Source organism: Dufourea novaeangliae, unplaced genomic scaffold (genome assembly GCF_001272555.1).
Source record: "Dufourea novaeangliae isolate 0120121106 unplaced genomic scaffold, ASM127255v1 scaffold57, whole genome shotgun sequence".
Taxonomy (NCBI): domain Eukaryota; kingdom Metazoa; phylum Arthropoda; class Insecta; order Hymenoptera; family Halictidae; genus Dufourea; species Dufourea novaeangliae.
In genome coordinates, this window is record NW_015373937.1 from 1,716,350 (window position 1) to 1,744,292 (window position 27,943).

The 27,943-nt window shown below is 41.9% G+C and overlaps 1 protein-coding gene across 1 annotated transcript in view; it reads right to left on the reverse strand.

Moving 5' to 3' along the window:
- Positions 1-10,129: 10,129 nt before the first annotated feature.
- LOC107185418 overlaps positions 10,130-27,943 on the reverse strand; it is a 28,772-nt gene continuing 10,958 nt past the window's right edge. The window contains exons 3-6 of the mRNA XM_015573087.1: positions 12,401-12,657; positions 11,596-11,659; positions 10,834-11,082; positions 10,130-10,554 (exon numbers count right to left, since the gene is read on the reverse strand). Of these exons, the coding sequence (XP_015428573.1) occupies positions 10,171-10,554; positions 10,834-11,082; positions 11,596-11,659; positions 12,401-12,657 (954 nt within the window). The 3' untranslated portion in view covers positions 10,130-10,170. The remainder of the gene's footprint in view (positions 10,555-10,833; positions 11,083-11,595; positions 11,660-12,400; positions 12,658-27,943) is intronic.

The window sequence follows — 27,943 nt, forward strand, 5'->3', positions numbered from 1 at the left end:
TCTGTTAGTGGGGTTTCTTTCCTGTCGCTACCTGTAAAAGATGATTGAATATATCCGATTAGTGCTAGACACCGCATTAAACGGTAGCGAATATGCTACACTACGATATCGAAGGATTGGAAGAAATGGTCTTTCTTTTCGTTTGTTTTGTTTCTTACGCGTAACCGAATACCGTTACTGACAGAGATAGTAGTTTTCTTCGATTATCTTTTCTGTCTTTAGAGGCAATTATTACGCTACCGTACGTTACCGAATTTTTCTTTATTTTCATTTTGTTTTGCCGATGGTACGCACGGTATCGTACTTATGTCCTCGAAAGGTCTTGAAACAATTTGTTTTCTTGTATCAGTGGCGAATGCGCTACCGTTCGCTGCCGAACAATCTATGATAATTTGTTTTTTCTTTTTATTCACTTGTTGGGCGATAGTAAAATTGTTGTTGTAAAGAACAGATCGTCAAAAGCGTGCACGTGCACCTTCGGTAGAATATAATTTGAATTTCTTCGATAGAATCTGATTTATTTATTTATTTTGCGATGTAAGTATAGAGTATAATCATACGATATTCGAACTGTTTCATGTTACTTGCACGCGCGTGCACGCTACGATACACACTCCTTTTGGGACTACCTTGTACAAGCCTCGAAAAAAGTAAGAATAGTGAATTAGTGGTATCTTCTTTTTTTTATATTTTCACTAGAATCGACACATTTCCAACGTAAAGAGTACCCAAAGAATGGTAGATTCTATATGCTCCTGTTGTTTGAAAGTCAGTTGATTTTACACGATCGTTTACGAGTATCCGATAGTAACGTAGAATTGTCAAGTAGCTATTCTTGTATCCAGTAATGCTTTCTGTCCAACTTATTTCACAGACGTTAAAGATATCCATCATTTTCTCGTGCAACGAAAAACAGTGGCCACACGAGGACTCTCACTAACATTTTTGCCAACAGGAATTCCGCATTTGATGGTCGGGTTGAAACAGATCGTTGATTGTCCTTGTGAATCCGGTACGCACAGGATAAACCCCCATTCGCGGAACCAGCTGAACGAGATGAATAGACACGAGATAATCACGTGAGAACAAAACAAAAGTAATACACTTTCGAGAGAGAAAGAGAGAAAGAGAGAGAGAGAGAAAGAGTGAGAGTGTGAGAGGGAGAATGAGAGAGAAAGAAAGCCCTGGGGCCTTAATTTTTGCGCTGAATCTTCCTGGGCCCCAATACCCACCCCCACGAGAAGCGTAACATCTGATGAATGTCCAAGCACTTTGAATTAAGCTCGTGAATCGGGCGATTTTGTCTTGAAGACCCGAGAATCTTTCACGAAATTTGGCTAGACGATCTTTCGGATTAAAATTATAGAATCGGGAGGGGAGGCGAAGAAAAATTAAGAATGCAAACTTCGATCCGAAAAAGCGCGTAGAATTCTTCTAATTCGGCCGTGAAAACAACGATACAGTCCAGCTTCGATTTCGAGCGGAGTGGAGACGAATGTCGAACCCTAGTCGATACTTAAAATTAGAATCGGTCGCATGAGAAATTCTAGAGAATTAATTTCGGAGATGATGTCGCGACCTCGATTCGTCGTGAACGAGTGCAAACCGTGAAACGTGTGTGGCGATGGGTTGGGATCAGATTCATTAAATATCTCGGAATATTTGAAAGTTTTTTCGATTATACAGCGCGTGCTCGACGATCGCCGCGCGAGGCTGACGTGTTTATACATTTTATTAGAGTCTATTTGAGAAACATACAGAACACATACACACACGAGGGGATATGCATATGAATACACAGGACACACGCAGGAACACGTTGAACACGTTGTGTATATAGTATACATACGTAACGCAGTAACACTACCACCTTTATCGCTCGACAGAACAAGTAACTCCGATCGAGGTAAAGAGACAAAAGAGAAAAGAACAAAAAGATACTACCATAGATGATGAATCAATAGATACCGTGTAAATATTGTAAGAAGCCTTTCGAACGTGTCCCTTCTGTTTCTAACTGTCGCGAACGCAGACGAGGACAACGTTTAATCTACCGAGAATATTTGTAAGAGCGATCTACTCTTGTTTTTACGATGCACCAAGAGCATACACTACGACGGTAAAATATTTATCGAATTCATACAGACCCATGTGGCCAGATCATTTACATGCATAGGATTGCTCCACTTTATATTTTCAACGGCAACTGTGGCTAATTCTGATTCAGAAGTTGATACGAAGGTGTTACAGGGAAATTTTATGCTGAAAGAAATTAAACGCGAGTAACTTCAAACTTCATACCTATACATTTTTTACGTTACCTGTATCGATACAATAGGCTTATAACGTCTAAGAGCTTCGAAGTAACTATTTTTACATGTTCAAATGACATTACTTCGATAAAATCACAAATCGCTTTCTGAAAGTTTCTATGACTTCATTATTTCCACGAAATTATTATGTGAAATAGTAAACAAATATTTGCTGAATGATAAATTATATGAAAATGTAGAAAAACTATTGGTTTTTTCGGCGTGGAAGCGAAAGTATGTGAGTGGTTGCGCCTCCTCGATTATTCGAGGGGCGACATCGCTTGTGCGAGACGTTGAAGTCTCCAGCGTTGCGTTCAAGTCGCCGGAACAGCGCTAGTGTCAGTGCCATATTCATGAATTTATCAGACAAAGTTTCTAATTAGCAGTAAGGTGTTGCACAATCTTATACATTCTTAACTATACCTGCAACTTATTTTATATTAAATAATAGATACATTTAAGGCTTGTTTAAGGTCGATATTTTACGAATTTTCACGAATTTAGCATAGAATTTCAATAGCTTCCTTCACCTTTCAACTATTTCTAATACTTTCATTCGATTTACCAGTTATATAGTTAGGCATTTTACCATATACCTAAAGTTGACAATCCTATGCATGTAAATTCAATCGTGGCGACAGGTGAACACGTTGATCGAATTTTGATCGCTCGTGTACATAATTTGATTTTTAGAAACGCACGCATCACACGTTGTTTCTTAAGCAGAACGAATTAATCACCACGGGCACGCCGTTCGTCGCGGAATAGTATTGGCTTGTCGCACAAAGCCGACGTAGTTGAAAACAGATGAGAACACAATGTGTAAAATGAATTTCGAGTAATGAGAATTTAGTCACCTGACGTTGTCGTCTGTACATCGTTAGAATACAAATGTACGACACGAACGAAGTCTTTTTTTCTTCGCGAATACTTTTCGGGTCGACAAAAAACAGTGTGTGACGTTCTTGTGTGAATTTAGGCGAACTTTTCCATCATTTTTTTAACGCATTTGCGATCGATGGTTGGCACCAATTACGCCCAAATGATCGACGACGTCGGTCGATTGTTTCTTTTTCTGGCGCGAGGTCCTCCAATTTTCTTGTAGAATTTCCAATCTAGATCGCATTGGACCAGATTTTTTGCTTCATTCTGTCAAGATATTTGATTCGTACGATTTTTTGATTGCGGGAAGGAAGCACGGTTCTACCAGCGATTTACGATTCATCTTTCTTGAACTGTATCAGGGAATAAAAATAATTATAATGCGATTCAAAGCTCTTTAGCTCGCGTTATTCGTTTGCCATATTGTAATTAGTATAATTAAGTCGTCGATTTTCCGACGAAGTTCTTAAATGAATTTTATCGAGTCTCTGGTCCTTAGAGAATTATTCGTATTGAGACGATTGTGTCTTGAGTCTTCGTACGACGCACTTAAATGAATTTTCTATCAGCGCCACGAAGGATTAGGTAAATTGTACGTGCGAAGATATATTTTGCGCGTAACGCTTGAATGAATTTTTCTTAACACGGCGTGCCGCTTCTGATTTCGCTTGTCGACGTCGAAGGTCTCGCTATCACCTTTAAGGGGGATGATTTTTCTAAAAAAGACGAGAAACATAAAACGGTCGAGGAATGTTGGTTCCGTTCCAGGATCCTTGATCGCCGAGCAGAGGAGCAAACAGAGTTTCGCGAGAAACGATTATTATTCGGATCCCGATGATCCGAGGCAGCAACGGTCACTGGCCGTAAAATCATTTCGCAGCCAACTTGTATAAATACTAGGTGAAAAATATAACTTGGAAAACACGATCACTGGTGAAGTCTAATTTAAAAGATACTCACGCTTCCACTTCTGTATGAACGAGTTCGCCCTTTGTCCGGCTCAAGTGAAAGTTTTTTTCGGCGTCCATTTTGTCGCGCCTTGAATTAATCGAGTGTATATCGGAGACGAATGTGCCGCTACAGAATTTCTTTCGGTCCATTGATTCTTCTCGCGAATTGTCAACGAAACACGATCACGACGTTGTCTGCGATTTATTTTTGTCGTTTATCCGTTTACTCGCGTTGACAACGGTGAAAGTGACCGTTCGCGAGGGTTTAAGCCAAATGATTTTTAATCATAGTCTCGTAACAATTTCTCTTTAGACGGACCCAACGTAATTCAAGCGATCGATGGATGATGAACAAGCTATCTTAGCGACGGACATTTTTTACGATATTTTGTAAGAGTAAGATTTAGGCAGCGATAGAATATCCACGTCACGCAGAACCCGAAAACAAGAGTACGGTACTTACATGATGTGTATGTGTATTTGTACGTACATACAATGTCGTCACACAGAATGCAGAACCTACAATTGTCCAACACGAGAATCTTCGAAACCCTTGGTAATCCGTAGTGAACGAAATCTACGTAGACGACCTGAGAAGCTGATCTCGTCGGCTTGACACTTCAGTTTAGACGACCTTTAGCCGCTTCCGGTCCGTTCTTTCTTTCGATGTTATCGTGTAGCGTACGAATCTTGTAACGTCCGAAAATAGCGCGCTGAATTTATTAAAAGAGGAAAAAAAATGAGTAACGATTTAAAAAAAAGGGAGAAAAAACGTTGTAGCTTAAAATCGACAGCGATTCGGGAATATGTAAATCTCCGTAGTGTCTCCTAAAAACGATGTAGAACTTTCAAATCACTCGAGGGAGAGAGAGAGAGAGAGAGAGAAAGAGAGAGAGAGAGAAAAGAGAGAGAGAGAGGCTCGATCGATATCTTTACAGATCAGCAAGCAAGACGAGGAAACTTTAATCGTGTCTGAATGGGACAAAATGAAAAAGAGAAAACCGTAAATTCTAGAAAACGACGACGACGCGATGACAGAGACGAATGCGTTCGCGTAAGGTAAGTGGTAGAAAAAAAACGCTGAAAGTCCAATCGGGAACACAATCGAATTATCTGCAGAGTAAAAAGAAAGAAAGACGAATAATCTACGTGACGTTAAGCTAGAAAAAGGGAGGAGGCGAGAGTCAAGGCAGGAAGCAAGGGTGAACCTTTTTAGTGTGTTCGAGCGCGTGTGTGTTCGTTCTACAGGGGCGCGAATTGATCTTTAATTGCGTGGGTGTTGATATATTGGTATGCACCGTGTGTGTGCACACACGTGAGAACGTTGTTGATTAGCCGCTTGATGGCGTCGTGACGATCGACGCCCTCCTTTGAACGCAACCCAATATGGTTGGAAGGTCCAAAACGAGAACGAAGCATCGACGAGTGGACATTTGTTGGAAATTGGCTATAAATTCGAACGAACTTGTTCTTTATTAACCCCTTACCGCAGGGAATTTTAATTTGATAAATAGTCATACGAATCAGTTACATAAATTCTAATATTTCTTTATATTTCTGAGTCATTGAAATCAAGTACCCATATATGGGAGTGGATGCGGTAAGGGATTTATATTCGACGATAGTAATGGGATTTAAACCGTCTCGAGACAATTTCAGGCGTTAGAAACGAAACGAACTATCATTTGAGTTTTTGCAAACATTATAAATTCATTTGTTTAAAAGCATTCAAGCAAGAATATCGTGGTCCCATCGTTATTTCAGAGTTCGAAACGGATCTGTCGTCGATGCGGACAGTCTCGGTACGCTTAGGGAATATCGCGAAACGCCTGTCCTTGTATCGAGCCTTAAGGCTTTCGCAATAATAATTGTTGGCCGCGATATAATGTGGTTTTGAAAGTATATATACGGAAGAAAGAGAGAGAGAGAAAGTGAAGAGCGACGCCAAGATTGCGCGAACGCCATTGTAGGTTTGACTCGATGATCGTGACTCTGTCTTATATTCGTGGATACGAACTGATTGACACATTGTAGCAATTTTATTTTTTTGTCTGTCCGAATGTTAACCCTTTGCATTCCATTGGTTCTGCGACGGCGACATACAGTGACTCACACATTCGTTCACAGACTTCTGAAATAACAATTAACTGTCAAAACTGTTATGCAATTTATACTTATATATTCTCCTTATCATAATTTTTATCAAATTTGACCAAATACAGGTGACAGCCATTTGCGAACAAACTTATGAATCACTGTAAACAACATCGCAATATGCAATGTTTGTTTATCAAAATACAAACCAAATCAACGAATGAACTTTAAATTATGACCACTCGCCAATCTTTATTCGAAAAGCACCGTTTATGCATTTCAAAAGTGACACAGCAAAGATTCTTGTAGTCTTTACTCATTTATAATATAAGTGTCTTGGAGTGTAAAGGGTTAAGATTCTATAGCTAGCCAGAACAGACAATGGCTAGGATGGTTGTTTCAAACGAATTAATTTACTTTAGACCGTTCAAGTTTAGAGAAGAACCAGCAGCTAGGCGTACGAATCTTTGAAAATCTAACCACCCATGTTCATAGTTTATATGTATACACAATCTCTTTTGTAATCTTCGGGTGAAAGGAGCCATCAGTGACGTTGATGTTCGCGATCGGTGGATCGCTTGTTTTGTCACGCCGTACAATAGGTACATATAATGACTTATTTTTTTCAAATCAGTCTACGAGTAAATTTGAAGCTCCCTTTTTAAAATTCTTCCTAATGAAATTCTCTATCGATCTGTCCAGCCTAAATTTTCAATTTCGTCGCTCACTTGTTTATATTTAGCGAAGCATACAGATTTTTAAAATGATCAGTATCTGTGGGCTTTTTTAAAGTCACATTTTCGAAATTCAAAATGGAGAATCCAATATAGCGAATCGAAATTTCAGAAAATGAGCTTATTTGGAAGAAACTTAGTATGTATTGATTTTCATAGACTGATTTGAAAAAAATTAGTCATTATACATATATCACTGTGCGCTGCCCGCGCCGTCCCAATAAATGTAAAATAAACGATTGTCGGCTCGAATCAACCGGCGTCGCCCCGAGGATGAAGTCCCACCACCGCCCCTGCGCGCCTGTCGAAAATTCGAAAATCGTATCTAGGACGCGCGAGAATTGAAACTGCGGGCTAGGTGTATCGTGTCCTCGGTGAATTTGTTTCTTTTTTGCGTCTGGTTCGTTGGATCAAAGGTTTTCCCCTATGTATATTGTCTATTATTATTGTTCCCTCGCAAAGTTGGTCTTGATATCGAATTGGAAAAAAAAATGGGGAGAGATTAAAGCAGAAGGTGATTCGAGTCGAGAAGTCGAGGCCAATCCGCGATCTGTTCGTTTTTCTCAAGCGAATTTTATTTCATTGTTGTTGCACTATACGGAGAATTATTGGATTGTACGAATGCAGTGAGGAGAAGAGATAGAAAGAAAGAATGTAAATGTATGCGTGTTATTTAGGAAGAAACGTGACATGGAGGAGTTGTATCGGTCGCGTCGTTATTGTTCGTATTAACAATTTCTCTAATTGTAACGAGTGTTACAGATGAAAGGAGAAAACTGAAGCGAGCCTGTGTGTGTGTGTAAGATAATGAGAGAAAGATATAAAATACGAGAGAAATGGGTGACAAAAGGAAAACAGATTACGTATTCCGGTTCAAGTGTTGTGTGTGCGAGCTGCGGTTGTAGGGAGATGGAATTGAGGCGATTAATTAACGAGATGTTGTAAATTGTTCTATAGCAAAAATGAAAAGTGCTACGGCCGTGGCACCGCGCTCCCTGGGAGTTCCTCGACGACGCGTCTCGTTGGTCTATCCCCCGAAAGTAATGGAGGAACAGAAATAAATTGGAAATCGATTTTTTTGTTTCGTCGACGACTCTCGACGGGCGCGATGCTCTGATCGTTTCGATGTTGATATGTCAATGCTGTGATGTTATCCTTTGAAACTTAAAACGAAAAAAAAGTATATTTCCCCCAACCCCCCACCTCCTTTTCCCTAGACACGACTCCCTATTCCGACCTCCCTTTCCCCAAGACGATGAAAAGTGTCCCGTGAACGATACCCCTTTTTCCTTGGAAAATGAATATTTCTATTACTGTAACACTCCGCATAGCCCTTACAAAATAGCTAGATTCTAATCGTATTTAATGTAAAGTTTATTATTGTTACATCTCAGTGATTCTCTCCTCTATCAGTGATCTCACGGAGAGAACGACGTGCCGTCGACACGTTCACGCTCGGAACAAAGAAAGAGCGGGGGGGGGGGAGACAGAAAGAGAATGAGAGTGAAAGTGAGAGAGAGTGAGGTAGAGAGATTAAAAAATTTCAGGGATGAGACAGCCGAAGGTTTGAAAGTAACGCGATCCGATAATAATCGACCAACTGTAGAATCGCTCGTTTCTCTCCGATACGTCACTGGTGCCCAAAATTCCTACATTTGTCGCATTTGTAAATAAAATTTTTATCATCACACGGAAACCGCCCTCTTTCCTCGATTTCAGTCTAATAAGCATCCTCTCTAGGTAGGTAGGATACAATTCGAAGATATTGATTCCGTTTTTCAATTATTAGTGAAGAAGTTCCATTTTTGTGTATTCATAGGTAGACGGTGATCGAAATGAAATAGACGACGCTCAGCCACGTGAAACGATACTTCCTTCTGTGAACTATAAACGACGATACAAAAGGATATTTACAATCTACGGTGTCGTATTAGAATAATACAAGGTTCATTGTACTTGTTACAGTTGCTGGTAAGCCACGGCGATCTTATGACGTTCTTCGCGCGTGACAAATTCGTGAATAATCGATGAAAATTATTTCCGACGGCTCGTTTTCTTGCGAAGTTGAATCTACGGGGCTTTTTTATACATACGTATCATACCGATTCTTTGGCAATGGATCCAACTTTCACCCCTGACAAAAACGTAAACGAACGAGGCAGAAAACGTTCCGATACTTATTTAAAATGAATCGTAAAAAAATATAACACGTTCGAATGCCATGCGAGAACAGTAAAAAAATCGTCGATTATAAACGAATGAAACTGAACGACGTGTCACATACACAACTGTTAAGGTTTGTATCCGTAATTGACCACACGTTTAATTGCCAAAGTCATCGAATACTCGTCACTTACACTCGATCCCTATTTACACGAGCTCGAATCCTGTTTAATCGGATTGCACGACGAAATTTCCATAACAGGATCCGGATAATAACTTAAACATCCAAGCTCTGTCCCTCTTAGACACTTTACAGTTATTATAAATAAATAATAAACGCGTTTTACGGCGTTTTCGAGTAAATGCAGTTTCTATAAATACACATTTAATCCTTCTGAACTGACTTGAACTGTACCCGCCGATATATGCGATCTTCTTTAAATATTAATTGTTACCAATTCTTCAAGGCATCATTATTATATGACAAACTCGATTAAATATTCGTGTGATGTAGTTTAAACTAATCAAGAAGGATCAATCTCAAAGAACGACTATAAATCGTTCTCTAACTGTATTTCGACTCTCTTAAAATATCTTTCTATGATAACGTAGAACATTAACACATATGTATTACGTCTGAATGCATTATATGTATAATGTATACCTAATATTCCGTACGTCTACCTTTGGTACAATTTTTCTCGCTGTTGACTATAATCGTTAAATTTTCTTTGTTCTGTCTTACCGACGCGACACCAGTCGAGACACAGAAATCCATGCTTCGTCGGTATGCTCGTTCGTCAGGCGAACAGCTGCAACAATAAATAATCTCGATCTTCGACATCCGTCGGCGAACACCCTCGAATGTACTTTCGGCAGTGTAATTGCCATTAGTGTACCGTCAAATACTGTCCAACGCGTTGAAACAACGGTAACACCTAACACTCCACAGAACAACTCGTCCCTTTACGAATAAGCACGAATGGTTGCCGCCTATTAAACAGGTTTAAACCTTAAATTAATAAGGTTCGAACCTTATATGAACAAATAATTCTCGTAGTCCGCGTAAGACGACGCCGTGACGTGTTTTGAGGTGATCGGTGTAGACGGTACACTTTGAGCCAATTGTTGGATCCGTGACATTTGCACTTGGGGCAGCTGGGTTGCGTGGGGAACAACAATTCTTGGTTGTTGGTTCAACGAGCCCAGCGACAGATGATGATTGTCAACTTTGTGGATATTGTTGTTGTTGTTGTTGTGGTTGTTGTTGTTGTTGTTGTTGTTGATCGACGGTGCGTCCTTGTGGTACAACGACATACGGTTGTTGTCGTGGGGCTGACTATAGTGAGCTGGATGGCTTCCGTGGAGGTTCAGTCTTGACATCGCCACGCTGATGCTCGAGTCGGACGCCCACATGCTCTGCGAACAGTACGATTGTGTAACGAATTTGACTTTCTATTATATTCTTATGAATAATGCCTGACGACGAGTAAGGGTGACGCACATCGGCGAGATGCGCTCGTTCCTAATTACGTTTGATCGTTGTTGGAGGAGATCCAACTCGAAGAATGTCTTTGTTCGCACGGCGTGAAAAAGATTTCGGTATCTTGTTTAGCTTCTTGTTAATTGTCAGCAATCGATTGTTTGTGTTTTCTATGCGAAACAATCGCGAAACATCGAAAGGATGGAACCACTCACTTTTCGTCTGTGTGGATTGTAGTCAGGATTGCGCCTTATACGAAGATGGCGGTCAACGCTTGTCCATCGTTGCGTGACCTTAAGGGGTGAATCGTCCGGGTGCAATTTCCTTTGGTACTCCTCGCCTTCGCAGACCTCGTAGAGAGAGAACTGTTCGACACGTTCCTTCGAGCTGTAGCAACTCAACAGCATCTGGATGAGCTCGTCTACGGTGGTCTGCTCGGAGACCAACAGGCTCTTGTACTTGGACTGCAAACGGGAAATTAATAATCAGAACCTCCTTTCGAGTGAATCATTCTTTTCTATGAAAACTTGACAGATAATAGTTAAATTAATATATATATTAATTTACTATATATATTAAAGATACTGTATCGCCCATCACTGATACGTAGACTGCGGCTGTTTATGCATAGTATAGGAAATTTTAATATGCAAAATATAGTAAAATAAAGAATTCAATAAACCTTGCTAATATGTAGGTACACATATATTATTATCAACATAAGACACAGAGTGCAGGAAATAAATTTCTGCCTCAAATTTGTGTCTATAAATTATTACCTAAATTTATAATTTTTCATAAGCATCCACAGTCTACTAATAAGAGTAGGCACGTAGAAGGATGAACAGATCAGAAATATATTGAGTAGAGCAAATTAGAACCTAATAGGATGGAAGGTAACAAGTTCGCGAATTAGATGGCTAGAGCGATCCACGAGGAGACGAAATGTTTGAAAGGGACTTAAACGCTTGACTTACCCCGGACATGAGCGCGCTGTCGTATATTTTCACAAGTCCGCCGCGGCGTGTCTGCAACGAGAATCTGCAACGCAAGAAAACATCCGTGAATCCTGGATATCTTGGGGGTGTCGGTGGAGCTCAAAGGGAATCGGGGGAACACTACTTCTACGTAAAAACACCGGGCTCCGGGTTCTAGTCAAACACCGGCCGTCTACGTAACGTATACCTTCGCCGGAAGTCTCGAGCTACCAAGAAAACATCGGTTGTGACTTCGAGGCCTTCTGTCGCGCGACAGTAGCTTCGACACTTCGTCCCCAAACATTTGTTCATTGTGTATTTGTTCTTTCCGGTGTGATATCTAAACGAGCGTTTCCCTTCTTTATGGAATATTCAGAATCTATTTTTACTTAACCCTATCATTCCCAAATTATTTAAGAATTATGAAAGAAAATCCATTTTTACAAGCAGTCCATCAAAGTAATCGGCTATCCAGAGGACAAGGGTTAAAAGTACCATAATTTCAGCAAGTAAGGGAACAAAACCGATGTCCCTTCAGTTTAAGTAAAAATCTCAGCAAATGGAGGGTTTCCCCTCAACTGTTGGCACAAATGAAGGCGTCTCGCGTGGTCGAGCCAGACGACTCGAGGCCAAGAACAAAGGGAATCCCACTCGAAAGGACGTTGCTCGTCGTTGGCTCGTGCTCACCGACCCACAAGAAGTCGCGTTTACGGTCGGTCGCGAGCCCTGAAATTACATCGCGAAGCCAACCGAAACCGAAAAGGGGAAGCGAAAAGAATGCCACGAAGTAGAAGTTCGATCGTACCTAGAATCGCCCCTTGGATGACACGATTGCAAAACGGCTGGCCTTGCGTCCTCGTCTAGAGGCAGAACTGTCCTCACGTTTGGTCTTCTTACGGTGACCTCCATGGTGAGGTAGAACAGCCTGGGATCACGGTGCCTCATTCGGTATTTGTTCAGTAAGTTCTGGACCACCTCGCGGCAAGTCGTCTCGTAGGTGATGCCGAGGGTCTTGTACTCGATGCCTGGCCGCAGGCAGTTCGCGTACACCTTTATGGTCGTCTGAAATGGTGACATATGTCTAGGTTAGGGACATGTCATTCATAAAATAATTAAGAGTGTGAGCTATTTTACTACGTCAAATTCAATGAAAGTCTAGCCACTGTTTCTTAATGATAGCTCAACGTAATCCTTGGTTTGAAAGATTAAAAAAATATTTTGGTTGATGCTGATTTGGAGGAGGAAGCATGTTCTAAGAAAGGATTAGATGGGACGTCATATGGAAACAAGAACAGCCCAGGGTGAAAAGGAGAGGAAGGAAGACGACGTCCTGTGCGTCGGAAGAAAAGCAATAAAAAAAAAAATGGTAAAGGCTCAGGAGGCGCGACAAGAGGGCTTGACAATTAGTCCATAATTAACTCGGAGACAGACGTTGGCCACGCGTGCCGCATAAAACGCTATCAACCCCTCAGATACGCCGGCTACAGAGGGGGATGTGCTCACCGAAAATAAACCAGACACCAGATCACCCCGTTCGCAGATGTATGTACGTCACACGTTGGTGTGTATTCATGTGTCAAGATCGCGGCTGCGTTTATGCTTCGGTGGTCCACAACAGTAATAAATACGGAGGTATCGTGTAAAAATGAGTTTTAACGTCTTTATCTATTTTCGAAGATTTTAGACCAGGTGTAGCCATTGATATTTATTTGACATAACGTTTTTACAATTACCCTACAATAGAATCCTAATCTTAGAGAGACCATTGACCACGAATGATTATTAATAATATTGAATAATTTCATTCGTGGTCGATGAGAAAGTCTCAGAGCTTCTACTTACAGACCTCTTTGCTCTAAGATTCTAAGCTCTATGCGATCCAGACTCTGACCTGTCGATAGCCAGATGTTACAAGCCGAAGACTTATATTATGGCTGTCAGACCCATTTGCAACTACCACTCGAAATTTCGAAAACACGTGTAGGTCGATTTTATGACCACAAGCGGAGCTTTATGTCCGACTGTAACGGCCTGCCCCCGAGAGTGTGGAAATGGCCGCAAGCCTCGTACGTGTCCGTACAATGATTTTCACGATGTACTTGCTAAAACCCGATTGATCTCGTTCAGATTTTCGCTAAGCTCCAGCCACGCTGTACTGTCACGTTTCGATGAGAATACGAGGATTATCCTTTCACTGCCGTTTATGACGTCGATATGTCCCTTTTATATTATACTATACGCTCGGATCGTAAGCTAAACTGGACACTTTGAATGAGGATTAATACGGGTTCCTCTTTCGACGAACGTTTGTCCTCTGCCAATTACGGGACTTCTCGTTGGTGTACCCAAACGTGTTCTAATTCTTCTTAATTCGAGTAAATATTAAATGATCCTGAATCTATGAATACTTTTAATTGATTATTGTTTACATTGAATAGCTTGAGTACTCTGAGTGGTTCGTTTGAGCAGATTGTTTGAGATAGTGTCTAATAAACATTAGGTACATTAATGCCTTAATATTTATATTAATATACAGGGTGATTAACAAAAAAGAGTTCATAACTTCTAGGATAGGGTATACAAATTCTATAAAAATCCGCGAACCTTCCCACGCAACGTGGCTTATCTCTGACTTCGATTCGTTCTCGATACCCCTTCGCTATAATCGATTCCGGCGCCAGAGTTCCTATTTGCGTTCCAACTAAACAAACATCAAGGTTCTTACACGGCTGTCGGCGTCGAATTCCTGGTGGCGTTTTACGAGAACCGAGAATCGATAGGCTCTGAGTTCCAACGAGTGCTGGCCTCTCCAACAAAAGCGTATACATATACCTACCGTGCACGTTGGCTCGCCTAAACACCCGCCCCGTTCAAATACACACGATTTTCATGTGGTTTCTGAATTTCCGCGGGAGGAAACAGCGCCTCGTTGGCGCTACGTGGTTTCTGATTCATCGCTGGAATTCCAGTACACTTAAAAATGCGGTTCCAAGCGGAATTCCCAGGTGTTGCTGCAACGAGAATCCGATCGCCGTTGTTTTTGCCGTGTTGGTTACGAAAGCTGCACTTCTTGCCCGAAGAATCGGAATTCCCTCAGCGGGATCGATCGAAGCTTTACCGAAATTATCCTGGTTCCCTATACACTATGTATACAGGGTGGACCTCGAAACGTGATCAGCTTAGATTATTCTACTGTCATAAATAAAATTATTTATAAGGTTATTATACCTCATAAATAAAACTAAGAAGTATCTTAACTGTTTACACCTGTGTATTGCAGCTGATGGACACCATTTTGAAGGTAAATGATATTTTCTTGATGTTTCTTTGGTTTAGATAAACAAAATTATTTGTTATCGTAATGCTCGCTAAAAGATCTGAAACCAGTCGCAAATTGGACATTCGTCTTGGAAAAGGTTTTTGTCTAGACAGTACAGAGGAACTCGTGCATTCTCGACGAACACGAGGGACACAAATGACGACTGAGAAACGGTCCAGGAAAGATACCGTTCCAACGGGGCGGTCAATCGCCGGTTTCCCCCATGGCGGTGGCGGCTAATCAAAGAGAAAATAATGCGGAAGGGAGGAAAAACCCCGATGAGGAGCGGGTACAAGTGTCAAACGGAGATCTGTGGCTCGTCAGCCGCGACTACGGATAGATGCCACCCCGTTACGAGACATCAATATCTTCCAGCCGGCGATGCGCTATGAACCGAAATACACATTGGGATATTTCTGTTCCAAAGAGGTGCTCGTTCCGGTTAAAAGTATCCTCGCGTTCGGTTTCGATCGTGGTCGAGTTCGAAACCCTTTCAACCCTATGACCACTGACAAATTCGATGACTTAATGAACAAGCGTGCAACCATACCATCCCATTCGAATGGCCATTTTATGACTCTTGGAAGTGTAATTTTTCGAAAGTTAAACGATATTATTATTACAGAAAATTCTGATTACGTCTCAACTTAAACAAGAATAGAAGATCTAGTGATTTCCTTGTGTTTCCAAGTGTAAGTACTAAGGAAGAAATGTGGGGTTGTATAATTGAGGTACACCTTTTTTTACAATCTGCAACGAAAAAACTCAACAATCCCTCACACCCGCGTCAGAAGCCATTAAACCTCGTCTGTAAACGAACGTTCTAATGGGGAAGTTAACAACCAGGAATTCGAAGGAGAGGAAGTCCTCCCGAAAATCCGGGGTAATCTGGCGTATCGAGTGTGCGAGATGTAAAAAAATCAAGGGTAGGAGGAGAAGTCGTGGAAGGGCAGCCAAACGGAATGGAAGTCGCCATATGCAGGCGGAGAGTGTCTTGTAATGAGGGGTGTCGGTTTTAAGGGGAATTTCGTATAAAGCCCCATAAAACACACACGGTCGTGCTTCGAAGAATGCGCGTCTAGGGGCACTTTCGGGTTTTCGGGCAGTGTAATCACTGTTGGAATAAAGTTTCTTCCGACATATAGAGTAAGTGTACCAATTACTGCCATCTTAAGAGTGCTGCGTAATTTTACTTAATCATTTTACGTATTGTTAAACCTAAAAATCGTCTCTGTACACGATTCTTTATACGTTACGTTTTTATTAAGTAAAATAAGTAAAGTCGCAGTATCAGGGACACTGGCAGTAAACGGGACATTTACCATAGTACCTTTATTGAAGAATCCAGTGGCGCGAATCTACGCGTTTCACTCCCGTTGATTTATTCCCGGTCTAAAAATAACGCTCTGGTATCGCGCTGGGCTTATCGTTATCAACCGGCTCGAGTAAGAACAGCAAACTCCCCCAGAGACTCGTCGACACTCGGTAGATCGAGTATCCCCATTTCGAAGCAAGGTAAACGACACCTTTCAACGGAAACGCTATTGGACAACCTTGCCTCTTTTCTAATTAACGAAACGTTCGACTCGCGAGTGGCTGCTTAATTAACCATGTCCGACGGTATAAATTCGAATTAACCTATGCACGTGGAAACGTCGGAAGAATATTTAATATTTACGATCCGAAGTCCGATACCACGAGTAATTCTGAAAGGAAGCAATAAAAGTAGTAGTAAACCTGAACTTTATAGTCTGTATTCCACGAGAGAAAGTTCAACATTACATATTGTGTTTCAGGATGAGGTGTAAATCTAGGCGAAAGAGGGTTGCCATTATCCATTCACTCGATAACGATCCGTTTCTAGGTTATGTTTACTAACATTTTCTTTGTTCTTCGGGACTATTTAACGTTTCTACTTGAGGCTATTAATTAAATTAAAGGATACAGTTCTGCAACGAAGTTGATCAATGGAGTGAATTTGGATATAAATAGGTGATAGAGTTTCCCTCGTGCAGAGAATTTCTATCTGAAAAAGTGAGACTCCGACTGTTTCGCAACCGTTCCATTCAGGTCGAAAAGAGCCGGGCGATCTTCCGGAATCCGGAAACGGCAAGGGATTATGAGAACCGGCGTGCTTTATAATTAGAGCGCGAACCAAATCGTGCTACGGGGCTTGAAGATAGTCTACAGTACTCTAGACTCTAGAGTAGCGTTTCTTCTGACTGCATATCTTACGCCAATAGAGCCAGTCAACGCATAATAATATACAGTTTTCTAGTTTTTGTCGCTAGTTTAAACGATATGTCCTTGCATTCATTCTGTTGCCGCAAGCTTCGTCTATAAACGTCGTGAAGGGGATGGTGTATTTTCTTCATCCCTGAACATCGATAATCATTATCATATTCGAATGATTATTTTTACTTTCTATATACAAAATGTTACAAGAAGAAAAAGTAGCGGCTTGATTTCTACATTTCTCCCGTCGTTCATATAGGAGGTGTCGATCAATTTTCATGCGAAGCCACGCAGACGGTGCACGACCTCGGTTTGAATGGTCGCAGTATCAGCCAGTCCCAAGTAGGACCCTCCGCATAATAAATTCCTTATCCCAGAAGTCCATTGAATCTTGAACGACCGTCCTCCTTACCCCTTTCCTTGCCTGGCACGTGCTTTCCGATTCTCTCAGCTGCCATATTTTTTCCCTCCGACGGTGGGGTCTTCAGGTGGCTGTTCGAGCACGTGTCCCCTCTCTGATTTCCGGCCAAAAAAAGGAAAAGATCGTGGAGACGCTTAGAACAAAAACTCGGCTCCCGAACAGGAGGAATCCGTGATGTTCCCCTCCTTCGTTCTTCCCTTCCCCTCTCTGAAGCCCGTGAAATCTTTGTTCCACACCGGTGTTCTAACTACCCGCGGAAATGAAGTTCACATGGCCTTGTTCTTAACTTTGTTGAATTTACTTGATACGCAAAAAGAAAAGTTTTCGTGATTCACCGAAGATTTGGAAACGTGGAACTTGATCCTGCTTGAAGATTGATCCTTCTTCGGATTACTCGATATTCTCGGATCGTGTTGATGGAATTAGTTGAAAATTTATGTGGTCCTCTATTATTTCATCGAGCATCGAAGCGTTGCAAAGCAAATCCGTTTGCACTTTCCAGTTCCAGAATTAATGGTCCTAGAAAATCATCTAAATTTGAAAATCAGAGTAGGGGTTAAATTTCCCGAAGTGCGACAAAATTCTGAAGTCTGGTTTCTCGAACAGCAAAAGAGCTGCGTTGGATGAAAAACAGCTACTCCGAAACGTTTCGAATGTCCTGGATGAACACGCGAATGCAACAAAGGCATCGCTGAGCAGGTATAATCCGAGCTGTCACACGACTATGTACGCTCGAAAGACTTGGCGCATCGTTTCACCGGGTGTCATCAGTGCACGCGTAGTCAACTATAATTAAACATTATAGATATCGTATTCTATCTATCTTATATGTATATCGATGCATTGGTTGATCGTTTCGATTCTCTTGCTGGAACATTCGTAACCCTTTCTTCGACGAACTGGAAACTTGGGAACTTGGAAACTTTGTAAAATAATTATTTATGTCATAAACCCCATATTTCCAGCAACACTCGAACCTCGTGATCCTCAAAAACCTTACGTTTCAGCTTGTAAAACAGAAAACTCGTCGAAACAGGGAACGATCTGTTTCGATCAGGAACACAATCGACCACTCTCTCCAGGTTCTCCGAGTCCCACGCGGATCGCGCACTGCTACTTTCGGGACCGTCCTGCGATCCAGGACGATCTATGGCACACGTAGTACGGACGATTTGATTCGATGAGAAATCACGGGGCTCCCAGTTTCCTGCGTGTTCTTACTTTCGCGCCGGCACTTTCCCGCCGCGAGACAATGCGCGCCACGAAAGCCTGGGAAGCTTAATTGTTACCGAATGAAGCACACTTCGCACGCTCGATGGAAACTTACAGCAGTCCGGGGCCAGCCGAGTGGGAGGACCTGCTTCTGCGACTCCTGACGCCTTTTGTGCTCGGCTGCAAAATGTCGCACGACCCGGTTTACATAACTTCGAGCGATCTGTAACGGGAATCGAGAATTGGACAACCGGCGAATTCATTTAGTGATCCAGAAACAGTCGTTGAAATTCGTCGATACTCCCTTAATTCACCCCATCAGTTTCATATAACACTCTGACTCTGTAGTGGTTTATAGAACCATCGAAAGCTCTGGATCTTTAAAAAATATTAAGGTTCTTCAGTGATATCCTGAGAAGAGTCAGAAATTTTCAGGAGCATTTCAAGGACCACCGAAGCAAAGAGTAAAAGTTTCCTTACTGTCAGTAATCTATGAAGGGCTACTGAGAAGTCCTTGATGATTCTAACTAAGACCAAAGATGGTTAAGAAGTACCCACTAGAAGAGGGTGATTTTCAAGATTCACCGGAAAATACAGAAGAATGTTTCCAGTCGTCCTGGAAGGACAGGAAAATCACAACAGACCCTAAAATAGGATTCGTACTGAACGTCAAGGGGATTGAATATAACTACATTTTTTATACGAACAACCTATGAAAATTAAGTACTGAAATTATAGTAGTAGATTTAAATTACCACATTTCTATTTTCTTCAACTTTATTAATCACATTTCATGAATGAACGATCCGCTCTATCGGGCGAGGTTACACGCGTGTTGCAATTCGAAGAAAAATATGGTACCGCACGAGTTGCACAAAGATAACAGTCCTACTATTTTCTTCTGTCTGAAGATGATACGAAAAGTGATGCCGGTACAAGCGGCGCCGTTTTATCGTCGCCGCGCGAATTTCCACAACCCCTTTTTGCTAAAAAAAAGAAAAAAGGGTACCACGTTAAATCGAGCGTGTCGAGGTCAACCACGATCATCTGAACCCAGTCGTCGTGGGTCAGGAATTCCACGCGCGGGTCAATCACTGTCATCAACCGAGCGAAGCATTTCGTACGATTGTCCGACCACGATTACGCCTCGCCTCTGTGCGCTTCGCGATTTTTTTTGTCCGAGCTTTTAGCGGATAAACTTTCGACACGCGACTTATGGTCTTGAAACTTGAAACTCTTCGTGATAACCATAATTTCAGTCTCGAAAAGGAAACAGCGCATTCTTCGTGGCATTAACTTGGAGCAAAAGAGGATGAAAGGAAAAGAAATGCTTCTTTTTAACGTGCGTCTGGACGATGTACAACAAAGGGCAACGGATCCGTTTACGGAGGTATGCAAACGAGCAGTGATTAAATAATAGAAGAAATTGAGTTTACAAAGAGCCACGTCTCGTCGCGATCGTAATCACCCTGTCAATCAACTGTTCTCCTTGGCCATGGCCAGTGCACGCTTCGAGTAACATTGTTTCTAGATCGCTGCATCCCCATTTTAATTAGAATCGGTGTAATCCGGTGCAATAGAGACGATAATTAATGCCTCGTTACGAACGATTATTAAGTATAAAATCATTGATTCCGCGCACCGCTTACGGTGTAATCGAGCGATTCCATTAAGAGTCTCGAGACTTTCGTGGAAATCGAACTGTAGAAAGTACGCTGATCGGAACCGTGTGCACTCGATGAACCGTCCCCGCTGAACGCCCGACGCTAATTATCCTTATCAGGAATCGCTAGCAAGTAGAACACGTGCTGAGAGTACACTTTTATTCGAAGCATAATTTCTAGTCCAAACGAAATGGAATACTCTCGCAACGGAATATTTAAAATCGCAACTAAATGTTATACCTAAAGGCATTAAGCTTTTGTGATCGGTGCCTTTAAAATTTGTTGTCAAAGATCGGTGTCGCCGCTGTGGCGGCATAATCTTTTTCTCTGAGTATGTACACTAAAAACCAAATAAGACCATAACTGCGAAATGACGAATTTCGGTCTTGTTTGCGCATATTCCTCTCGGTTACCTTAGTTACCAACGTCTTAAACAATTGAGTATCATTATGCCTCGTGTAAAATCATACATCCAGTGACTCTGAAGTACAAACGTGCCAATTTATAAGTATTCATATCTTGCGAAATACTTCATTATATCACCCGGTGTATGACAAATTTTATCGCCCATGTTAGAGAGAGACCTCTGGTGCTCATTCCAGCTGCGCGAACCAGTTATGGTCTTATATGGTTTTCAGTGTACATGTATTATTTTACGATCGAAAGGTGTTGTAAATATTTATTACTTGCTTCGACTAGTTCGTTGTGCCACCAGAGAAATGGCCCCAATCAGATTTTAGGGTTAGAACTACGTTAATAACTTTCGTAGCTCCAATTTCTCCAAGCCAAATTACAAGGATCGCATTACGAAACTTACACGGCCCAACTCAGCCCACCTAGCCGTCAGGGAATAATGAAAGATCAACAGCTGCCAGTCGCAAGACTATCCAGCCCAGGGAGATGCAACTCATCCACCACCGTAGTCCTAGCCGTGCAATTATTTGCGGAGGACCACACAGAAGGAGGAGGCGGTTCTCAAATTCACCCCGGACGATCGTGTCCGTTCCTTACGACGTCCAAGTGGCCGACAATTGACACCCATTTCCGGCCCCTCTCCACAAAAGAAGCGACGATGGAGACGGCTACTACGAAGAATATGGGGCGCGTGCCCTCATCGTAGGATCGCGTGCCCTCTTTCACGTACGTGCACGCACCGCCCACGTCCAGCTTCTTCGTCTTCCTCCGCAATATGTTCTCCCGGAACATAATACGGTCATGCTGGAAAGCTTCCTTCCTGCGCCCAAGTCCTCTTCTCTCCAGGCCATATGGCACCAAGCCGCCACGAAGGCTTCCAGGCACGAGACGAAAGCAAAACTGGACGAGATGCACCGAAGAGCCCGGGTGCATGAACGACACGATGATTCGCTCGGCGATGATCGTGCAGACACGTCTGCGCGATGTCTAGCCGGTCGATGCATTCTCTGACCGAGACTCGGCATTAGGAACATTAAAGCTGATGAAGATGCTTTACCTCGTGGATACACATTTTGTTGTGTGTGTAATGTTGAATATTTATCTTGGTATCTTGGTGTCTTTGTACCTTGATAACTTGACGTCTTAAAGAAATTTTCTTCTTTTAATTCGGAATTGTTCATCTTCGACACAGTGTATTCCTTAAGTATTGTTGAGATTGTAGTTAAGGTCGAAGTTTTATAGGTCGCGTGTATGATGACCGACGTACGATATATCTGTGCAAAGAGGGTAAAGAACATTGATTCCAACAAAAGTCCTTAGGAACTTATTAACGAACAAGATGATTAGACGCCGGTTTGCGATTGCACGTGGGTTCCTAAACATTAATTTGCGGACAGAAGGAAGGTCTAGAGATGTGGAAACACGTTCCTCCAATCCCGTCGCAGTAATTTTTTGGTTCAGTGGCCACGCAATGGAAATAATGACGCACGTTGAATCCGATAATCGCGTTATGCAACGGGCTACAACGGAAACACGCTTATATTAGCCGAGTCGACGGTGTTTCACGAGGCATAACAAGCATGAAAATAGTTACATTTTCAAAAAAAATCATTCTCATCCATTCCTCTTGGAATCTTCACAATTACATAAACAATGAGGATCTTGACAATTTTCAGTGGGTGTTGAGAGCTCTACAGCTTGACACTCTAGCGGCCACTGGTCACGAAATCCCAGAAACTGTTTACACAGGCTCGAGGGTACGACAGAGGAAAACTGACAGACGGCTGTTCGATCTCCACTTTTCTATTTTCTCGAAGCAACTTTGAGTGGCCCACGGACAAGTACTCGCCTCCTGTTTACGGTAGCCGAGTGGTCGCGTGTGTCTACTTCGAAAGATGAAGCCCTCTCGGTCGAAGGAGTTACGGCGGGCTCCTGGCTTCAGCAAGCGAGCCACTCGAGGCTTCCAATTAAACCATGCTCGCGCGCCGTAAAGAAAGAAAGAAACCGTCTCTGTTGTGTGGAATTCTCCGAAGGAAAAGGAACTCCGTTGCTAGATAAAGATCGCAATTAAGAATGGAACTGCTTCCCCAGATTTTCTCGGGCAACCTTTCGACTCGGTGAAAACTGGCCCAGTAAACTTTTCAATCCACTGTTTTTGATCCTCTTCCGTTTCCACTTAGGCTCGAATTAAAAATCGTGTGGACTCGAAGAATATCGCCTTAACGACCGGATAGAAATTAAAGCGTGAAGCTGCCGCGGAAAAGTCGCTTGAAACGCAGACGTTGACACTGTAATGCGGTCTCACCTGGGCAAGAATGACGTCTAACTGTGCCCGATCACGTGTGCCGCTGTAGGAGCTCGCCTGCGAAACAGCTTGCGGCACGACCTTATGGTTATCCTTCTTTTACGGTGGTTAATTGCACCGTACGACACTATAGTTAACTTTCGTATTAACTTTTACTTCTACTTTAATCACAGGCCTTAGGTACTTCTCATCTGTCTTCTGTACAGGTATAATCAGTCGTTTCGAGAAAATTACGTGTTCATTTTCATGGCTGTATGACATTTCTTCATGATATCAAACGATGCTAACGCTAAATTAAACTAAATCGAGCTTTTTAAAAGCTGACCCGATGAATTTCGTGAAACAGAATGCAACAAATCGACTACTTTGTGAACCTTAGAATTATTTTTAAACCCTTTAACATACACGTCACATCAAGAAAATCATATTTTCAAGGGTTTCGTCGTGAAAATGCAGATGAGGTGCACGTATTGGGACTATTTTGGAGTTAACTAATCGCGAGATATCATTTTTTCCCTCGAAAGAGTTGTTTGGGGAAGCGTTAAAAATTGATGTTTCTGAAGGGTGATCTGACCATGAAGATCTTCCGATTGTTTATATTTACCAGTGCTCTCCGATCTACGATATTAAGAGAACAGGAGGTCGGTGACAGACGGTCGCAGGTTCATATAATTGGTCCTTCCTCTGCTGCTGATTGTTTTAAACGAGAACAACTCGACCAACTTTAAGTCCCCCGTTACCACCAACACGCGCGCGATTATTAGCGGGCACACAAACGTCGTGCACGGAACACGCTTGCATCCGGTTCGTGGTCCTCGTCGTGGAAGGGTGACAACACGATTCCACGCTAACTCGAGGTAACTACAATAATTCTAATCTCATTGAGCGGGCGGGGGTGGTCGTCGGTCATTTTCAGTCACGGAAGCCCTCCAAACAAGTCGTTAAAATATAGATTCAACAGCTTTCCCGACAGCTTACCATTTTACGCATCGTATTAATTTCATCGTGACAACGGATCCGTTTTAACGAAGTTATATTTATTGTTTCATAATTCACAAAAGCGAAACAGGCGAGCCAGCACGGATGTTGGAATTATTAAATCTAGAGTATATTAGATCACGGAATTAAATTACTTTTTATTAAATCCTGCACACAGGGTGACTCATTTCAACACGAGTACTTCTAACAACTGTTTAGAATGAAGGCAAAGTCCATATTAATTGAATTTCAGTACCACTTTTTCTAAATACCATTGCAGACCCAGTTCCTGAGCATTTAAGAGTAACTATCGCGATTTTTTTGAACGTATAAGGAGAAAAATGAATAAAACTCAAAAGAATCGAGTAAGTAGTTAATTTCAAAATGGCTGATAATTATTAAGAAATTGCTTGGGATAATTTTTTATCATAATAAACTAATTATGTACATGGTATTTTTACATTAAACTGATTAGGAATTGGGTCTTATATCTTATCCTTTCAAAATTTGAAAATTGTACTCTTTCAGAAAATTGTCTTTTTTTTGTCAGATTTTTGCGTGTCTTGCAATCTTTAGCAATTAAAAAAAATACATGGTATATTACCTGTCGCCAGACTAACGCAAGATTAAGTTTGACACGAAACCTGCTACAAGCAATCTTAGAGTCACGGAAGGGTGCAAAATCAGTATGGCCGACTATATCTTCTCACGTAATCTCAGAGCTGTCTGGGGCCCTTGCGTTTCCCCTCAACCTGGCCCGTAAACTCGCCCTTCGTCTTACCAAAGAACCCGCCGCGGTGCACTCCTGACCACGATTGCTGTAACCGTTGCGATAAGCACGACGAGGGGAGGGTTATCTCGGAACAGAGGTGGTTCTTTTTCATGAATAATGCAAAAGGAGCGCACTCGCCGCGAAATGTATGCACGACGGTTCGAAAGGGAACCGCTCGAAATTCCGTAATACCGTTTTCGTTAATCTTCCTCGTCCGATGTGTATAAAAACGATGAATTTTTGTCCTCTTAACAAGATGTTCTTTATCGACTACCTGAAGCGAGCGTTCCAACGAATGGTAACCGCGAATATTTCGTGCATTTTCGACGATTCTTCTCGGGATGCCGCGATGCTCATTAACGCCAGACAAGATTATTACTTATAGGTCGAAAATAAACGTCCAGCAGGCGGTGACGCTCTGCTTCGTTTAACCCGTCCCGTTGACTTCACTTGACCAAGTGTCAATAAGTCGTACGCTATGTCGAGACCGAAAACCAGCTCGGACTCGGCTTTCTCGAATCTAACGATTCCAAATGAACACAATTGAGTTAAGTAGTGAAAAGGAATCATTTACAGAATCATTACAAAACACATAGGTATACGTGTATATTGTATTTTTAATTTTTGCTGTCCTCGAAAAAGTTGCAATCCATTTAACATGCTATTTAGTAAAAGAAAATAAGTTTTCTTAATCGTTATTCCATTTTTTTATATATCGTTATTGTGTTTTCCCGGCGATTTCTATTTTCGAATCGTCTAATGGCGAATATTATGACCCGTTCGAAGCAACGATTCGTGGGAATTCTATTTTACCCTTTCCAAGGGTCGCAGGTGCAGCCTGCACCTGCCCTTCGATACGCTCGCTATTTCTCGGCCGTTCCGTTCACGTCAACTATACATAGGCTGTCGAACGACATCGATGACGTACGATTTCACCGGTCTATTTCCAGTAGCGCCGTCGTAAAACTAATATTGGTGTGTCGTAACAAGCAACGCCGGTAACATCGACGGGTTCATTGCGCCGGAAGTTTCGTGTTCGTGTTTTAACTCTTTCGTCAGTGCCACGTAGGGAAGCATGGAAATCGCGGTAATACGGTGAAACGACGATAAGAAGCTCTCACCGTCTGTCCTGTGTGTGGGAAATACGTCGACGTTCGTACCGATCGTTATCGTTTTATCATTGTTCAACGGTGATTGATAGTGGACGTCGCGCGCCCCCGTTTTAGATATCCTCTCGTCCATCGACGCCGTCGACTGTGTTTACGTAAATAATCACGTTAAATTCATTTTATCGGGTCCAAAGAACAATGGAAAATTGTTGGTCGTCGTTTCATTTATTGTCAGGGGCGTAAAGCAGTTTAAAAATAGCCTGTCGTATTTAGAACGGTGCGAATATAATAACGCTCTCGATACAGAATAGACCATCTTTTATGTCCTCTGATATGCACGACAATCGTGGGACACCCGTTACATGCCACCAATGAGATACGCCATGGTACTGGCGCCGTGCCTATCATTACGTTGTTTAACTCGTATAATACATCGTAACACGTACGCTATTGCGCGGCCTGTATCACAACCATTTACGCGTTTCAAGCGTGTGTGACAGACCGTGCCGACTATGAATCCGAAGGGGCTTTCTACTTGTTCGTTTACAAAAAAATGGGCCATTTCTCTGTGTCTCGATTCTGTTTCAAGAGAAACAACAACACAGATTACACATACACACTGCTTGGCATAATTATGAAAGCACGTTAAAATTGTCACTTCTTATGCATTGTGGTTAAAATAAAGACTTTTGTTGACATTAAATAGAAACTGATGTTTCCTCGGAAACAAATAGATTACATTTCCTGGAACAAACAGTGGGTCGTTTTTATTTTAACTAGAATATGTACGTAAGGACTTAAAATTTTAGGATGGTTTTATAGTTACGCCATGCAGTGTATCTTATGGACACTTTAGTGTCATTCTTGCAGCTTTTCAAACAAATATTTATCTTTCGCCGTTAACAAAACGTTTTCAGTCCTTTGAACTGAAAAGATTCCGTAATCCAGTCGAGATGAATGTGGCCCCTGTGTCGACGCGTCCCGTCTCTCCCCATAAAAATGCTTCCGACCGTCGTAAAAGCGTAGCACGAGATAAATTAGATAAACCTGTTAATTGTTCTCGTTCAATTAATGCCAGGCTCGACACCCTTGCTTGTAGACTGTAGACGGTATCTTTTGTCACGTGCTCCTGGTTACACACGGTGAAAGCTGTGAACGTTTTCTAATTACCATACAATTAATTAATTATAATAATTAAACTCTCTCTCTGAATTCACCAGAGTCTCCAAGTTTCTTTTTCATTGTTCGATCAAAGGGAATAATTTCTCTTCCTCTCGTCCGGCTTACCGAGGACCGCCTCGCCATCATCGATTCGATCGACGCTTCCGGTTGTCCGTAACCCTTGGCCATCCGGTCAGCTTTTGAACATCAGAAGTGTATTCCCCGGATCAATGGTTCGCATCCTATCCAGCTCATTCATGCGGTTCACCGTCTCCCCCTCTACGCCACGATCCACATTTCTGGTCGATCTGTTTCGTAACACGACGATTGCCTTGTGTCGAGACATTGAGTCACGCTAAGTATCAGCGAACACGGTTCTATTAGAGAGGTCTACTAGTCATCCGGCACAGTCAGATTTTCCATATAAAACATACTTGGAAGACTGAATGGAGATACACTATCAGTCAAAAGTGTGGATTCACGGCTCACAATATGACTATGTAACGTCATTGGAAGATTGAAGAAATTTAGGAGATAAAAGGGTACTCTTTAATACGTAACTCTTTAACGCCTAGTACGATGTATACGTGACATCTAAAAAAATCATATTTCCATTTTTGAGTGACCTAATCGCGAGAAATAATTTTTTCAAATTAACAAACTACATCATATACCTATATGTATCGATCTTATAATTTTGAAACGACTGATTATGCACTATTCAGAAAGTGTTTATTCATTAAAACATAGATAACGAT